The sequence below is a fragment of the Lepidochelys kempii genome, chromosome 4, assembly GCF_965140285.1.
Source record: "Lepidochelys kempii isolate rLepKem1 chromosome 4, rLepKem1.hap1, whole genome shotgun sequence".
Taxonomy (NCBI): Eukaryota; Metazoa; Chordata; order Testudines; family Cheloniidae; genus Lepidochelys; species Lepidochelys kempii.
In genome coordinates, this window is record NC_136383.1 from 142,194,996 (window position 1) to 142,213,359 (window position 18,364).

Genomic DNA, 18,364 nt, shown 5'->3' on the forward strand with positions numbered 1-18,364 from the left:
ACCTCCTGCTGGCTGTCTTGGGAATTAGCTCCGTACCCTCTTCTGGTGGTGTCTCACCTGCTGTCACCTCTACTCCTGGACCTGTGTCATCCCAAGGACCACAGCATCCTCTTCAGGGCATACTGTGTCTGTGACGAAGTGGGACTGTTCTTAATGTTTCCTCTGAATAGTGTGGGGGTGCCTCAGTTTCCCCTAGGCAGTTCTTAAGTCTCTAGGGGGTGGGGTAAGGGTATATGATCATTGCAGAGCCCTAGAGGGCAGGTGTGTGCAGGAGTCTTGACACAGAGAATGGCTGACACCCTGTTTCCTGGCAACTGATGGCCTGGGCAAGGTGAGAGCTAAAGAGTTGGAGAACAAAGGAATCAGGTGCCCTCCTGGCCCAGGAAAGGGACAAAGCCCAGAGGAGGAGGGGCTAGAGGGAGTTTCAGTTTGGGGCTGGCTGGGGACGAGGAGTGAAGGGCAGACGTGGTTGTCTGGCTCCCTGCCCCCCAAAATGGACCCAGCTGAGGGGTCCGGTTCTCTGCACCTACTAGCTTGGTTTTAGACCATGTTCCTGTCGTCTAATAAACCTCTGTGTTACTGGCTGGCTGAGAGTCCCGTCTGACTGCGGAGTTGGGGGGCAGGACCCTCTGGCTTCCCCAGGATCCTGCCTGGGCAGACTCGCTGTGGGAAGTGCATGGAGGGGCAGAGGACGCCGAAGGCTCCGAGGTCAGACCCAGGAAGGTGGAAGCTTTGTGTCCTGCAGACAGGCTGCTCCCAGAAAGGAGACTTTCCCAGAGTCCTGACTGGCTTCATGGGGAGCAGTTCCAGAGCATCGCCCGGGGACCCCGGGACAGTGTCACACTCAGTTCTCCCCCCTTCTGGGGGTACTGGAGTCTACTGTCCAGCCACTTCCTTCAGTAACAGCCACAGCCAATTGTCTGATCACTTCCTCGGTGGCAAGGAAGTGCGTGTGTGTAGGTAGAGGCGGGGGAAGAGACCTGAGCCCACCCACTACTCTGGGTCCAGGCCCAGGGACCCAGTAGATGGCAGCCACACGCTGTGTCCCCTCCAACCTCTCAGTCTATTTCTCTGGGCCACTTCCCCACAGCCCTAGCACCTTCTTCACCCTCACCTCCGGGCTTAAGCATGCAAGTCTTAGCAGCCAGCCAGGCGCTCGCACTCCCCCGATCCTGCCCAGCTCTGCTTTGTCCCAGGTGCTAGCTTTCATCTACCTGTAAGACAGCCAATCTACCTCCCTCCTCAAGCTCCAGGGAATGACTGCAGCTGCTCTGTTCTGCAGCCTTTCTTATATGGGCCAGCCCAGCTCTGATTGGCTGCCTCCTGCGCAGACTCCCACGGGCTCTATTAACACCTTATGGGCCAGCGTGGGGCTGACACCCCATCACAATGTATATGTGTGTCAATATCTGTGGTGAGCTGCTGAGGGGACAGCAGTAGATCAAATATCAGGAATTGGTCCCCAAAATTATAATACTGACCCAAAAAATCACGAGATTAAAAAATTTATGTCTGTCTTTTGATATTTGAACTTCCCTTGCCCATCCCGTCTGTGTGTGTATGCGCGTGCATGTGTGATCCCCAGTGTGTGTGTGTGAGAATGTGACAGTTAGTGTTTCCCACTCTCCCGAATTTATTGGGTACGGTGACTTTGGCTCCCATGGCAGAAGCTTTCACCTGCACATCTGCCCATTACCTGCCCAGAATTAATTTGGTTCTCAACTTTTGGATCAATCCTGTCCCATAGTGCCCCCCTCATTTCTGCCCTTCCATCGGTTCATACCCCCCGGCCTCTTCTCTGCTCTTCCTGGTGTTCTTCACCCCCCTCCCCAAGGCCTGAAGGAGCGGCAGTTGGGTCCTATCTCCCACTTCCAGGCTGGGGGGAAGCTTGAGGTGTGCTTTATCTTCATCCCTCCTCCTTCCCAGGCAAGGTGCTGGAGGGAGCAGGGAGGAGCAGAAATGTCATCCCATCCCATCCCCGTTGCTCACAAGCAGGGAGTGGGGGAAGGGAGTGAAGCTGCCCTGAGTTGCTGGTCTTTTTAGCTCCCTGTTCCCCTCTTGTGAGAATGGCTTTGGACTGATGAGGGGGTGTGGGGGAAAGAGAAGTTCTTTCTGTAGCTGCTCTGATTGGATACTTAGCCCCCTGAACTGGGTGTCACTGGTTCACAGGATCAGTGCTATGCCCCCAGCTTTGGAACAGTTTCTTGGAGGGACGGAACCCCTTCAGTGTGCCAGACCCCTGATCTTCTTCCAGGGCAGGCCAAGCTACCTCACAGCCTCCTTGACTGAACCTGTGGGCTTTCAGCACTCCTGCTTTGAACCGTGAACTCTGTTCATCAGGTCCAGCCGAGACAGACTCCTGGTAAAGACTTGTATACTCTTCAGGGGTTAATACACCTCAGCAAGCATTTGCAGTGACACTCACACAGCATTGTCAAAACAGTCAAGTTTATTTGTCACCTGACACACAGCATCAGCAGTCCTTAGGTGAGCATAGAGAAATGAAGGTTAAAGCATAGACCATTCTGGTTAGATAAGAGCCCCCAGCCAAGCCCCCAATCCATGTTCTGTTGGGTCATTGATTGCTAGGTGTCAATATCCTGGTGACCGGATTTGCCATTGTCTTATCAGATTCTCCAGTGATATGGAGTCTGCCTTGGCCAGTCCTTTTTAATGAGTCATTCAGTCTCAAACAGCTAGGCGACATTCATACCTATGTCTCTTAGGCTGCCCTGAGAGCAAATAGTCCTTGTCGCCCCTACGCTGGGTAGCCATGTGAAATATAGGGGAAACTGAGGCACACATAGGCATCATAAAAATATTATGGAAATTCCCACTTTCCCACAGTGGGTAAGTTGGACAGGCAGCTAATCAGAGGGGGTGGCTTTCCCCTGTCAGGGCTCAAATTCACTAGAGGGCTTGAGCTTCTTGCATCATTGTAAGACTGGCTTCAGCTTAGATGAGCTATTACCAGCAGGAGAGTGAGTTTGTGTGTGTATGGGGGTGGGGGGGATGTGAGAAAACCTTGATCTATGCAGGAAATAGCCCGACTTGATTATGTAAAGAGTTGTCACTTTGGATGGGCTAGCACCAGCAGGAGAGTGAATTTGTGTGGGGGGGTGGAGGGTGAGAAAACCTGGATTTGTGCTGGAAATGGCCCACCTGTTGATCACTTTAGATAAGCTATTACCAGCAGGACAGTGGGGTGGGAGGAGGTATTGTTTCATGATTTCTGTGTGTATATAAAGTCTGCTGCAGTTTCCACGGTAAACATCTGATGAAGTGAGCTGTAGCTCACGAAAGCTCATGCTCAAATAAATTGGTTAGTCTCTAAGGTGCCACAAGTACTCCTTTTCTTTTTGCGAATACAGACTAACACGGCTGTTCCTCTGAAACCAGATAAAATGCTGTCACTTATAAAAAATTCACTAGTATTGGCAGCATTGGGAAAACACTGCGGGGTAGAGGGATTCTGTGGGGATAGTGCTGGAGGGATGAGTGATATCTGTGGTGACTTGCTGGGGATAGTGTTGGGGGAACAGGGATACCTGGGGTGAATTGCTGAGGGGATAGCATTTGGGAGCAGGCAGAAGGGGATGATAGTGAATTACTAGAAGTATAGCATTTCCGGAAGTGGAAGGCTATATGTGGTGAGTCACTGAGGAAAGAGGTCCATAGGTATGACTCATCCTGATATAATCAGGCAAAAAGTTGTAGTGTGTCTGCACTGATGGTAGGTAGATTTTTCAGTATTACAGTACTAGCTGTATTGAGTTGACTTGATCGAGAAGAACACCTTTTTTAGTCTAAACAAGACCTCAGGAAAGCTGCAGTGAAACTGGGCAGTAGTTCTGGTTCCATTATTGAAGTCTTGCAGCTCCTCTTTTAGGGACAGTGAAGGAATTGATTAAAATCGTCCAGCCTGTGTTATGCAGGAGGTCAGTTTGGATGATCAAATCATAGAATCATAGAATATCAGGGTTGGAAGGGACCTCAGGAGGTCATCTAGTCCAACCCCCTGCTTAAAGCAGGACCAATCCCCAATTTTTGCCCCAGATCCCTAAATGGCCCCCTCAAGGATTGAATGGTCCTGCCTGGCCTGAAAATCTATGATTAATAGAGAAACTGAGAGAAATCAGACATGGAAAAGCCTCCTTCATCCTTTAGGGGCAAGTGCAGTCTGTTGGTTGTTTTCTAATGCATGAGCCAGTCCTAGTTCTAAATGTTCCCATCATTGAGGCTCCTTGACCTCTTCCTGAGTCTCAAATCTAAGTGAGGAGTTATCTCCCTGCCAGGAGCCTTTTCCTGGGATTCAGCCAAAATTTCCCCTCTTCATTTCTTTCCATTCCTTCTTCTACCACCTCCTCCCTGCATTTCTCAGCCTGACATCCCCTCCATCTGAGAATGTGGTTGTTTGCACGTTCTTTTATGTCAGTGGTTCTCAAACTTTTGTACTGGTTACCCTTTTCACATAGCAAACCTCTGAGTGCAACCCCCCCTTATAAATTAAAAACACTTGTTTATATATTTAACTCCATTATAAATGCTGGAGGCAAAGCAGGGTTTGAAGTGGAGGCTGACAGCTCGCGACTCCCCATATAATAACCTCGTGACCCCTGAGGGGTCCCGACCCCCAGTTTGAGAACCCCTGTTTTATGTGGTTATCATGTTCCTCCCACCTACTGGCAATGACAGTCACTCTAAACACAGATTAGAGGTGCTCAGTAATGTCTGGCTGTCTCTGGTTGCTCTTTTCCCATGAAAGCTCAGGATGAGTTGGAGATGGATGGTTGGTTCAGGGTTGTCCAAAGGGTTGGTTCGGGGTTGTCCAAAGGACCTTGTGACCATAGACTCCTGTCCCTTGTCTCTTACAGTGATGGACATTACAGATATCATCAAGGGAAAATGTGAGAGTGATGAGGACAAGCAGTACTTCATTCCTGTGCACCTGTGAGTAAAGCCAGCACTTGTGAGCAGAAAGGGAGCGGGGCTGCAAGGGTTGGGGATGAAGGCTGGTGTTAAGACAGACAGGACTTTCCATTCACTAGAAAAGAACTCAGCTGCAAAAAGGGGAGCATTTCTGTGTCAACTGACAGTCTCCATCTCTCAGGTGGGTAGAAGGGTGGGAAGGAAACACTGCCCATGGCCAAGAGAAACTGAGCATAGGAACAAGGGTATACTAAAATAGCTTAAAAGGTGAGAAATTCAAAAGTGATCAAAGGAAATATCTTTCTTACTTTTGACTTCAGGATAATTAGATTGTGGAACTTATTGCCACAAATGTCACTGTAGCCAAGAATTTAGCAAGATTCAAACAGGAATTGGACATTTATATGGATAACAAGAATATCCAGGGTTAATACACCAATTTTGTAAGACATATTAAACCTCGTGCTTCAGGGTTTAAGCCAATCTCTAAAAAAAAGGGGCTAGGAGGAGATGTAATGTTGGGGGCATATTATTGCACATCTATTAAGGTTTCTTATACCTTCTTCTGAAACTGCTGGTGCTGGCGGCTGACAGAGATGGGGCTAGATGGATCACAGGCCCGATCCAATCTAGCTATTCCTGTGTTGTTCTTCAAGTGCTTGTGCATATATATTTTCCGTCCTATGCCTGTGCACACCCAGCGCACTCAAGACAGATATTTTTCATAAATAGCATTGTCTGGGGACGCTGGGAACTGTCTGTGCCTTGTATGTACTCATCCCTCCAACCTAGGCCATAAAAGGTGGGGCTGCCCAACCCCCTCTCAGTTTCTTTTCAACGCCTTGGGCTGTGAGGCTTACTGTGAGCTCCACTGTGTGACATAAGCATGCCCAGAAGGTGCATTACACCTGTATCTGACCAGCTTCTCAATACTTCACCAAAGGGGGGGTTATGTGTGATCTCTGTCAAAAGCTAAGAACTAGCTGATCATCATGGTGATTGTCAGTTGTTCGTACAAGAAATGTTTTAAGAGATATGTAAAATGTAGAACATTATGTTCCAAAAGTATTGGCAGTAAAGCGGGATGGGTCTCAGAGCTAACTCAAGCAAGAGTGAGAACAATCGCCATCTTTCAACCCAGCCTTGTGTTTACAGTCTGGACCAGATGCACTTCTGAGCACTTACAAAAGAACCCCATGAAAAACTTTGAATAGAGGACCCTCAGGGCTGAGCTCAAGTTAATGTAACACCCTGATTACGAAAAAAGACAAAAAGTTTGGGACTGTATAGAAGAAGAAAGGGTACAAGGTATAATCCATTACAAAGAGGCACTCTGCCAGCAAGAGTGTCTCATGAAAAGTGAATCCCAGCTCTCTGGACTGAAGAAAAGCTGCTCGGACTGACCACTGGGTGAGAAATACCTTATAAGACAAAAAGGGGATTTGTTAATAAGTATAGGCTGTAGATTGAGTTTTATGTTTTTCTTTTACCTGTAATCTGATGTTTCCAAATCATTTTACTTGCTTATATTTGAATCTTTAACTCAAGCTATGTTATATAAACTTCAGTTTGGTTTTACTATAGACATGTCACAGAATTATAGAATATCAGGGTTGGAAGGGACCTCAGGAGGTCATCTAGTCCAACCCCCTGCTCAAAGCAGGACCATTCCCCAACTAAATCATCCCAGCCAGGGCTTTGTCAAACGTGATCTTAAAAACTTCTAAGGAAGGAGATTCCACCACCTCCCTAAGTAATGCATTCCAGTGCTTCACCACCCTCCTAGTGAAAAAGTTTTTCCTAATATCCAACCTAAACCTTCCCCACTGCAACTTGAGACCATTACTCCTCGTTCTGTCATCTGCTACCACTGAGAACAATCTAGATCCATCCTCTTTGGAACCCCCTTTCAGGGTGTTGAAAGCAGTTATCAAATCCCCCCTCATTCTTCTCTTCCACAGACTAAACAATCCCAGTTCCCTCAGCCTCTCCTCATAAGTCATGTGTTCCAGTCCCCTAATAATTTTTGTTGCCCTCTGCTGGATGTTTTCCAATTTTTTCACATCCATCTTGTAGTGTGGGGCCCAAAACTGGACACAGTACTCCAGATGAGGCCTCACCCATGTCAAATAAAGGGGAACGATCACGTCCCTTGATCTGCTGGCAATGCCCCTACTTATACAGCCCAAAATGCCATTGGCCTTCTTGGCAACAAGGGCACACTGTTGACTCATACCCAGCTTCTCGTCCACTGTAACCCCTAGGTCCTTTTCTGCAGAACTGCTGCCTAGCCACTCGGTCCCAAGTCTGTAGCGGTGCATGGGATTCTTCCGTCCTAAGTGCAGGACTCTGCATTTGTCCTTGTTGAACCTCATCAGATTTCTTTTGGTCCAATCCTCTAATTTGTCTTGGGCCCTCTGTATCCTATCCCTACCCTCCAGTGTATCTACCTCTCCTTCCAGTTTAGTGTCATCTGCAAACTTGCTGAGGTGCAATCCACACTATCCTCCAGATCATTAATGAAGATATGGGGGGAGGGATAGCTCAGTGGTTTGAGCATTGGCCTGCTAAACCCAGGGTTGTGAGTTCAATCCTTGAGGGGCCCATTTAGGGATCTGGGCAAAAATTGGGGATTGGTCCTGCTTTGAGCAGGGGGTTGGACTAGATGACCTCCTGAGGTCCCTTTCAACCCTGATATTCTATGACTCTATATTGAACAAAACCGGCCCCAGGACCGACCCTTGGGGCACTCCACTTGATACCGGCTGCCAACTAGACATGGAGCCATTGATCACTACCCGTTGAGCCCGATGATCTAGACAGCTTTCTATCCACCTTATAGTCCATTCATCCAGCCCATACTTCTTTAACTTGCTGGCAAGAATACTGTGGGAGACCGTGTCAAAAGCTTTGCTAAAGTCAAGGAACAACACGTCCACTGCTTTCCCCTCATCCACAGAGCCAGTTATCTCATCATAGAAGGCAATTAGATTAGTCGGGCATGACTTGCCCTTGGTGAATCCATGCTGACTGTTCCTGATCACTTTCCTCTCCTCTAAATGCTTCAGAATTGATTCCTTGAGGACCTGCTCCATGATTTTTCCAGGGACTGAGGTGAGGCTGACTGGCCTGTAGGTCCCAGGATCCTCCTTCTTCCCTTTTTTAAAGATGGGCACTACATTAGCCTTTTTCCACTCGTCCAGGACCTCCCCCGATCGCCATGAGTTTTCAAAGATAATGGCCAATGGCTCTGCAATCGCATCCGCCAACTCATTTAGCACTCTCAGATGCAGCACATCTGGCCCCATGGGCTTATGCTCGTCCAGCTTTTTAAAATAGTCCCGAACCACTTCTTTCTCCACAGAGGGCTGGTCACCTCCTCCCCATGCTGTGCTGCCCAGTGCACTAGTCTGGGAGCTGACCTTGTTCGTGAAGACAGAGGCAAAAAAAGCATTGAGTACATTAGCTTTTTCCACATCCTCTGTCACTAGGTTGCCTCCCTCATTCAGTAAGGGGCCCGCACTTTCCTTGACTTTCTTCTTGTTGCTAACATACCTGAAGAAACCCTTCTTGTTTCTCTGAACATCTCTTGCTAGCTGCAACTCCAGGTGTGATTTGGCCTTCCTGATTTCACTCCTGCATGCCTGAGCAATATTTTTATACTCTTCCCTGGTCATTTGTCCAAGCTTCCACTTCTTGTAAGCTTCTTTTTCGTGTTTAAGATCAAAAAGGATTTCACTGTTAAGCTGGTCACCTGCCGTATTTACTATTCTTTCTACAGATCGGGATGGTTTGTCCCTGTAACCTCAAAAAGGAATCTTTAAAATATAGCCAGCTCTCCTCTGAAACCTTTCCTCCTCATGTTATTCTCCCAGGGGATCCTACCCATCAGTTCCCTGAGGGAGTCAAAGTCTGCTTTTCTGAAGTCCAGGGTCCATATTCTGCTGCTCTCCTTTCTTCCCTATGTCAGGATCCTGAACTCGACCATCTCATGGTCACTGCCTCCCAGGTTCCTATCCACTTTTGCTTCCCCTACTAATTCTTCCCGGTTTGTGAGCAGGAGGTCAAGAAGAGCTCTGCCTCTAGTTGGTTCCTCCAGCACTTGCACCAGGAAATTCTCCCCTACGCTTTCCCAAAACTTCCTGGATTGTCTGTGCACCGCTGTATTGCTCTCCCAGCAGATATCAGGGTGATTGAAGTCTCCCATGAGAATCAGGGCCTGCGATCTAATAACTTCCGTTAGTTGCCTAAAGAAAGCCGCATCCGCCTCATCCCCCTGGTCCAGTGGTCTATAGCAGACTCCCACCACGACATCACCCTTGTTGCTCATGCTTCTAAACTTAATCCAGAGACTCTCAGGTTTTTCTGCAGTTTCATACTTGAGCTCTGAGCAGTCATACTGCTCTCTTACATACAGTGCAACTCCCCCACCTTTTCTGCCCTGCCTGTTCTTCCTGAACAGTTTATAACCATCCATGACAGTACTCCAGTCATGTGAGTTATCCCACCAAGTCTCTGTTATTGCAATCACATCCTAATTCCTTGATTGTGCCAGGACTTCCAGTTCTCTCTGCTTGTTTCCCAGGCTTCTTGCATTTCTGTATAGGCACTTGAGATAACTCGCTTATCGTCCCTCTTTCTCAGTATGAGGCAGGAGCCCTCCCCTCTTGCGCTCTCCTGCTCGTGCTTCCTCCCAGTATCCCACATCCCCACTTACCTTAGGGCTTTGGTCTCCTTCCCCCAGTGAACCTAGTTTAAAGTTCTCCTCACTAGGTTAGCCAGCCTGCTTGCAAAGATGCTCTTCCCTCTCTTTGTTAGGTGGAGCCCATCTCTGCCTAGCACTCCTCCTTCTTGGAACACCATCCCATGGTCAAAGAATCCAAAGCCTTCTCTCCGACACCACCTGCATAGCCATTTGTTGATTTCCACGATTTGACGGTCTCTACCTAGGCCTTTTCCTTCCACGGGGAGGATGGATAAAAACACCACTTGCGCCTCAAACTCCTTTATCCTTCTTCCCAGAGCCACGTAGTCTCAAGGTCATTCTTGGCAGTATCATTGGTGCCCACGTGGAGAAGCAGGAAGGGGTAGCGATTCAAGGGCTTGATGAGTCTCGGCAGTCTCTCCGTCACATCGTGAATCCTAGCTCCTGGCAAGCAGCAGACTTCTTGGTTTTCCTGGTCGGGGCGGCATATAGATGACTCTGTCCCCCTGAGAAGAGAGTCTCCAACCACCACCACCCGCCTCCTTCTCTTGGGAGCGGTGGTCATGGAACCCCCATCCCTAGGACAGTGCATCTCATGCCTTCCAATCGGCGGAGTCTCCTTCTGTTCCCTTCCCTCATCTAGTCCACTCTCCACATTAGTACCTGTGGAGAGAACATGAAAATGGTTGCCTACCTGTATCTGCATTGCTGGTACATGTGTAAGCAGGGGAATAGTCCCGCTCTTGTGGGGAACTTTCCTGGCTTCTGCATGACCCCGGTGAAGTGGGCTAGCGAAAGGATCTGAGTCCTCGCTCCCACTCCCTTTACCCAGTGGCCTCCCTGCCCTCGAGGACTCCCCTTCCACTCTCCTGTCTGGCAGAGTCCTCGTAACCCCAACAAGGCTGGGCCCAGGATTTCTGGGGGGCTCGACCCCCAACCCTGCTGTGGTCACCTAGGACAGGGGCTAGGGTGTCCCCACTCCGGGGTACTCTCTCTGCACTGGGCACTTCTCTGACCCACTGACCCATTACATACAAATTAAAGCAAATGCAAATTATTTAATCAACAATTAATTTTAAAAAGAATAAGAAAAAATGGGAAAGGTTAAAGGAAACACATCACCCCGCTCTGTGGCAGGGAACATCACAAACGGCGTCTCTGGAACGTCAGGGCAGTTCATAGTCTGTTTTTTGTAAGTCCCAGGCCTTCTTCTCAGGCCCTGGCTGTGCTGCAGGGATGCTGTGGGTTGGACACTTGCTCTGCTGGTGGCCTCACGCTCTCAGGGTCTAAGTGGTAGGACCCTTCTTCCCAGTGTCGCCCCCGCCCTGTCGGGGTTACGATCCAAGCCTGGCCTGCAGAGCCCCTTGGCTGAGGCGTCTCCCTGTGCTGGGCCCGCTGCCCAGGGTCCCCCTCGCTCTTCCCAGCTGCTCACCACACCCAGCTCCAGACTGCTCCAGCCTCAGCTACACCACTCTGTCTCTGCACGGCTGCTGCTCTGCCTCCAGCTCCCTGGGCTGCTTCTCTGGCCCCTCTGGCTCTGGTTGCTGCAGCTCTGCTCCCAGGACAGGTCTGCTCTGCAGGCTGCTTCTGTGACTCTGCTCCCAGCACTGACCTGCTTCCTGGGCTGCTTTTCTGGCCCCTCCAGCTCTGGTTGCTGCAGCTCTGCTCCCAGGGCAAGTCTGCTCTCTCTGGGCTGTGCCTCTGGCTTTGGGGCTGCAGCTCTGCTCCCAGGACAGGGTCTGCTCTCTCTGGGCTGCTTTTCTGGTCCCTCTGGATCTTGCCCAGCTCTGTTCCCCAGCTCAGCTCAGGCCCCTGCTTTCTCCTTAGCTCGGCCCGACTCGTCTGACCCAGGCAAATCCAGCTCACACGGAGGACGGGACCTCCCTGGCCTCCTGACTCTCTGATTAGCCTGCTCGCCCTGTCATTCCGGCTGACCTGGAGCATTGGCCTCTCCCCATTGTTCCTGGTTGCTGTCAGTCTCAGGGTCCTGATTCCCCATCGACCCTTCCCCCTTTTTAGTACTGGGAGCTAGCCAACCAAAACACCCCCACTGAATGTTAGTAAGGGGGCAACAGTCCCCTTACACATGGATGCTCCCCTTTCTTCTTCTGGAGGTCACATGCTGCCAAATTTCTTCACCGTCCTTCTGTCCCTGCTATGCAGCCTGCTCTGAATCTTCAGAACGTTGTGTCCGTAGAAGCATATCCTGATGTCTGTCCAGGAAATCTTCAGTTTCTCTTATGCAACACAGGGTCGATACCTGTTTCTCCAGACCTTGAACCTTCTCTTCCAATATGGAGACCAGCTTGCACTTTGTACAGACAAAGTCGCTTCTGTCCTGTGGAAGAAAGACAAACATGGCACAACCTGTGCAGGTCACAACAGCTGAACGCTCGCCATCCATATTACCTTCCTTCTACGAGCTTCCTCAGGAGTTGTAGTAACTACTCAGAGAAGCCAGCAAGATGTAAGCCTCAGTGGGCTCTCCCCAGGCAAACTCCCTCTGTTAGTCTCTCTGCTGTTCGCCACTCAGCTGGCTGACTGGCTTTTTATAACAGTGAGGCCCACTCAAGGCTCACCTGGAACAAAGCACTCCCAATTCACACTTTTCAAACAATCAAGCAAGCACACGGTCAAATTGTCCCCACAACAGACACTCAGATACTCACCAACACAGCCCCCCTAATGCAGCCCTTAGCGTACCTCCTCTCAGACAGATCTCAGGCAAACTCCCTCTGTTAGCCTCTCTGCTGTTCGCCGCAGAGCTCAGGAGAGAGTTGAATTGAGGTGAAGCCAGTAAACTGGAGTGTGCTGCTTCCACAGAGACAGCCGATAGGTGTAGAATCATAGAACCATAGGGTTAGAAGGGACCAAAGGGTCATCTAGTCTAACCCCCTGGCGAGAAGCAGGATTTGTTGTGTCTGACAGGGGCGGCAGGTTTGTAGAAATTTTGGGGTGCCCAGAACCCCCCACCCCCAACTCCCCATACACACCTGCCTAAGGCCCTGGGAGGGAGTTTGGGGTTCAGGCGATTGGGGTGCACGAGGGGGTGGGGATGCAGGCTCTGAGAGGGAGTTTGGGTGCAGGGGGTGTGAGGGGTCGGGCTCTGGGAGGGAGTTTGGTGGGGGACGGGGTCTGGGGTGCAGGCTCTGGGATGGAGTTTGGGTACAGGCTCTGGACTGGGGCAGGGGATTGGGGTGCAGGAGGGGTGCAGGGTGCAGGCTCTGGAAGGGAATTTGGGTGCAGAAGGAGTGAAAGGTCAGGCTCTGGGAGGGAATTTGGGTGGGGGAGGGGGTCTGGAGTGCAGGCTCTGGGAATGAGTTTGGGTGCTGGGTGCAGGCTCTGGGCAGGCGGCGGGGGTGCAGTAGGGGGTGGGTGTGCAGGCTCTGGGGGAGTTTGGGGACAAAAGTAGGTGCAGGGGAGGGGTGGAAGTGCAAGAGGGAGTTGGGGGGTGTGGGGAGCAGGAGGGGGTGAGGGGTGCAGGCTCTCGAAATGGATGTGGTGGGGGGTTCGATGCTTACCTGGGGCACCCCCTCCAGCAGAGGCGCCTAGGCGGGGCAGGCCGGGGGGGGGTTTCCTCACGCGGCTGTCTCCAGGCACTGCCCCTGCAGCTTCCCATTGGCCACAGGGGCATTTGGGGCGGGGGCAGCACGTAGCGGCACAACCCCCTCACACGGGCTGCAAGGACCTGTGGAGTGAGCACGCAGGAAGCCGCTCAGCCCCGCTGCGCTGCTGGGTGGCGGCGGGTTTCAAATCTCTCAGGGGCAGCAGGTGGGGCCGGGGGACGCGCGGGGGGAGGTGGGAAACTTAGAATCATAGAATATCAGAGTTCGAAGGGACCTCTGGAAGTCATCTAGTCCAACCACCTGCCCAGAGCAGGACCAATCCCCAACTAAATCATCCCAGCCAGGGCTTTGTCAAGCCTGACCTTAAAAACTTCTAAGGAAGGGGATTCCACCACCTCCCTAGGTAACGCATTCCAGTGTTTTACCACCCTCCTAGTGAAAAAGTTTTTCCTAATATCCAACCTAAATATCCCCCACTGCAACTTGAGACCATTACTCCTTGTCCTGTCATCTGCTCTCACTGAGAATAGTCTAGATCCATCCTCTTTGGATCCACCTTTCAGGTAGTTGAAAGCAGCTATCAAATCCCCCCTCATTCTTCTCTTCCGTAGACTAAACAATCCCAGTTCCCTCAGCCTCTCCTCATAAGTCATGTGTTCCAGACCCCTAATAATTTTTGTTGCCCTTCGCTGGACTCTTTCCAATTTCTCCACATCCTTCTTGTAGTGGGGGGCCCAAAACTGGACACAGTACTTCAGATGAGGCCTCACCAATGTCGAATAGAGGGGAATGATCACGTCCCTCGATCTGCTGGCTATGCCCCTACTTATACAGCCCAAAATGCCCTTGGTCTTCTTGGCAACAAGGGCACACTGCTGACTCAAGGGCACACTGTTGACTCTGCTGGAGCTGGGCCTCTGGGACAGGAATATTCCTGGTGCCCGGGCACCACGGGTCCATAGAACTTGCCGCCCATGGTGTCTGACCCATCCCAGACAGATGGCTCTCCAGCCTCCTTTTGAAAGTCTCCAGTGCAGGAGATTCCACGACTTCCCTAGGCATCTGTTCCACTGTCCTACTGTTCTTGCAGTTAGGAAGTTTTTCCTGAGATTTAATATAAATCTGCTGTGCTGGAGTTTGAACCTGTCGCCTCTTGTCCTGCCCTCTCTGGCAAGAGAGAACAACTTTTCTCCATTTTTTTTGGCAGGCTTTCAAGTATTTGAAGACTGTTATCATGTCCCCCCTTAATCTCCTCTTTTTCAAACTAAAATATCCAGTTCCTTCAGCCTTTGCTCATACGACTTCAATTCCATCCCTTTGATTGTTTTTGTTGCTTGATTCTGGATCCTTTCCAGTTTCTCTTCAGCCGTTCTATACCGCAGTGACCAAAATTGGGCACAGTACTCCAGCTGAGGCCTGACCAGTGCTGAGTGGAGTGGAACTATCATCTCCCGTGACTTGCATGCTATATATCTGGTAATGCAACCCAAAATTGCATTTGCTTTTTTGCAACAGCGTCACATACATGGCGGGTGTCCAGAAGATGAGGATCGGGGCATTTGAGTATAACAAGGCGGGGTGTATAAATTGCTAGCTGGCAGTAGGAAAGAGTGAAGCTTGAGCTAGCTTGGAGTGCAGGGCTTGTGGTGCCTGCAGCTGGTAGCTTTGGGAGAACTTGCCCTGGTTGCCACAGACAAGACTCCCTCATGCCGTAAGCGGGTGGCAGTGATTCACCCCAGACCCCTTGGCTAACCCTAAAAAGTGTCACACACTGTTTTTAACTTTTATCAGCCTTTGTATATAGTTGATAAAGTAGTTTGCATAGTAGTTAGTATTTAGATAGTGATTTTTTTTAATGATGTTTCTTTTTTTTTCTTTGTTTTTGTGAGAGATCTTATTCTGTCCCCTGGGTAGTATTTCAGTACCAAATTGTTTGTTTTCTCAGCACATATGCTAAAAAATCACCAGGGTTTAAACACTACCCATCATGTCAGGCTGATGTTTTTAAATGGACATAGGTGGTATTTAGTTTGTTTGGGAGAAGGACACATCCTGTTGAGGTGCTCCATATATAGGTCCTTCACAAGAAGAACCAAGGAGAAATAGAGATTAGGCTCTGAATTACCTGATGGAAAAATCCATGCACCCATACTTGGGTTGTGGTTGTTTTAGTACCAAACCCCCGTATTATGAGTCGTACAGGAGTGCCCCGGCAGCCTCTTTATCTCCAGCAGCTATGCTGATACCAAAGACTTGACCTGAGTGTGGAATATATCCCCACAAACGACAGAAATAGAAGGTGCCACAAGTACTCCTTTTCTTTTTGAGAAATAGAAGAGAACACCAGGCACCATCTCCAGGGCCATCTTCTAAATCCCTAAATGTCATTAAGAAAAAGGGGAACTCAAAGTCCAAGGGGGACATCTGTAGCATCCATTAGACCACTAACATGCAGCTCCAGTACCGGCCAAGAATTTATCTTTATTTGACATTAAGCTGCCTACCTCAAAATGCTCCATACTGCCACCTTCTGCTTCGATATTGGTAACTTTGGTACCATCTACACCTGCACTGTGCAGCATCTGTGCTCCACTGGCAGGCCTGGTACTAATGACTGCTTTGACATCCTATCTGGTGCCAGTCTTCTTGGTAACACTTTTTTGGTACCATCAACACCACATGCGTTGATAGACCACCTCCCTCCCAGACTCCCCAGTTCTCTCCTTGTATCTGGGTGGATGGCAGTTAGGAGAACCAGTACTCATTTCATTACCAGAGTTGCACCTGCTACTGATGACAATATCTAACACTATGCCTCCAGCTACTCTAACTGGCACAGCTCCTCGCAGACGACGCTAAGCTATGGGGAGAGGTAGATATGCTAGAGGGTAGGGATAGGGCCTATAATTACCCGGGTCATTCCATTTACCCTTTTAAAATATTGGCATAACATTAGCTTTCTTCCAATCTTCTGGAACTTCCCCAGTGTTCCAAAACTTATTGAAAATCAACATTAACGGTCCAGTGAACTCCTTGGCAGCTCTTTTAAGGCTCTTGAATGCAACCTATCTGGATCTGCTGATTTTAAAAACGTCTAACTTTAATAGCTGTTGTTTAACATCCTCCCAAGATAAAGTGTTTTATATGATATGATTACATCATTGATAACATTTGCTAGGAGAGTTAGAGAGCTGCAGGCTCTTTGGATGGGTCCCCCATATATAGTTTTCTATAAGGACAAAGTTTCCTTGCAACCGTGTCCAAAATTTCTGTCCACAGTGGTATCAGAATTCCATCTGAATCAGAATTCCACCAACCAATCTTCTTTCCCAAGCCACACACACATCCATAAGGATGATGGGAGGCTTCATACTTTGGATGTCTGCATGGCCCTATCATTTACATTGACAGGACTAAACTTTTTAGATCCTCTCCCATATGCTGAGAGGATGAAGAGGAGAGCAGATACTGCCCAGAGGATATCTAACTGGATTTCTTTATGCATACGGATTTGTTACAGCTTTGCAAACGTCACTCCAGAAAGAGGTACTGCTTATTCTACATGAGCCCAAGCCACTTCAGTGGCCTTCCTCAGTAATATCCCTATTATGGCCATTTGCAGAATGGCAATGTGATCCTCTGATCACATGATCACACAGCACTATGCAATTCTGGAAGCATCCAGAGCAGATGCCAACTTTGGAAAGTCTGGTTTCAGAGTAGCAGCCGTGTTAGTCAGTATTCACAAAAAGAAAAGGAGTACTTGTGGCACCTTAGAGACTGTTCTTCAATCCATGTTTAAGTGACTTCCAAGTTTCCATTACCACTGGACTACTGCTTGAGAACCACCTAGAGTAAAATACAGATGTGCACAAGCATTCGAAGAAGAAACAATTACTTACTTGCACAGTAACTTGTTCTTTGAGATGTGTTGTACACATATGTATTCCATGATCCTCGCTCCATCCCCACTACTTGGGAGTCTAACACAGTGCTTCTCAAACTTTTGTACTGGTGACCCCTTTACATAACAATCCTCTGCATGCGACCCCCCCCCCTTATAAATTAAAAACATGTTTTATATATTTAACACCATTATAAATGCTGGAGGCAAAGCGGGGTTTGGGGTGGAGGCTGACAGCTCGCGACCCCCTCATGTAATAACCTCGTGACTGCCTAAGGGGTCCTGACCCCTAGTCTGAGAACCCCTGGTCTAATGTCAGCTGGATTCTGGTATGAAAGAACTGAGAGGGGGCCAGGGCGACTCTGCTCTTCATGCCCACTGTTGGAGGCATGAGAACATGCTGTGTGCATGTGCCATCAGAATGGGTGCTGACCAGGTATCTCTGGCTCAAGTGCACTGGGTGCACATACCGCTGCTGTGGAAGATATATGTGCACAACGTATCTCACAGAATCACACTTACTGTACAAGTAAACAAAGTAACCATTTCTGCACTCGCATGCTCCTGTTCCCAGATCCCTTTCTGCAGAGCGGGGAAGCATGGGAATTCCCCACAGTCCCCTTCCCTAGCTGGACGGAGCTGAGCCCCACTCCCTATGTGCTCTTGTTGTGTTTCAGGGTAGCTGCTGAGAATGATTTCCTTCACAACATGGTAAAGAAAGCGGTGGAGGGGAAGGAAATCAACCACAAAGGACAAGGTAAGGGCCTTACGCCTCCTCCTCCCATAGCTGGGTGGCCTATCTATCCTATCAGGGTTTTATCCTGCTGCCCATCACCATACTATCTGAACACCTCCCACTTAAATCAGTTGTAACAGTGAAGTGCCCAGTGCAATGAATGGAGTCTCTGGCACTTCTCCTTTTACAGAGTAAAAAAAAATATATATTTTTTTTTAAAAGAGGTCTTTGAGAAAGCTGTTCAGTGGTGTAAGAATAGTGCAAGACTGCTCATGGGCCCACGAGGTTAGGGGGGCCTAACCAGATATAGCAATGCTCTGGCACTTCACCTGGCACATGGGGTTGCAATGCCACTCACTCAAATTGGACCCCACCACCGCTCCATTGGACAGAGGTGCAGCTGGGCCAAATGATGGAGGGGTGGTTGGGCTAAATTTGAGTGAATGGTGTTGCATCTTGGTGCACGAGGTCACAGCACCACTCAGGGTTGCCTCAACCGCACCTTCGTTATGACAGAGGAGAGG

The 18,364-nt window shown here is 49.4% G+C and overlaps 1 protein-coding gene across 2 annotated transcripts in view; it reads left to right on the top strand.

Annotated features, from left to right (window-relative positions):
- Positions 1–18,364, top strand: part of LOC140911001 (dedicator of cytokinesis protein 2) — a 353,749-nt gene that overhangs the window by 50,315 nt on the left and 285,070 nt on the right. For both annotated transcript variants that reach the window (XM_078852647.1, XM_078852648.1), the window contains exons 11-12: positions 4,875–4,950; positions 17,782–17,861. In XM_078852647.1, the coding sequence (XP_078708773.1) occupies positions 4,875–4,950; positions 17,782–17,861 (156 nt within the window). The remainder of the gene's footprint in view (positions 1–4,874; positions 4,951–17,781; positions 17,862–18,364) is intronic.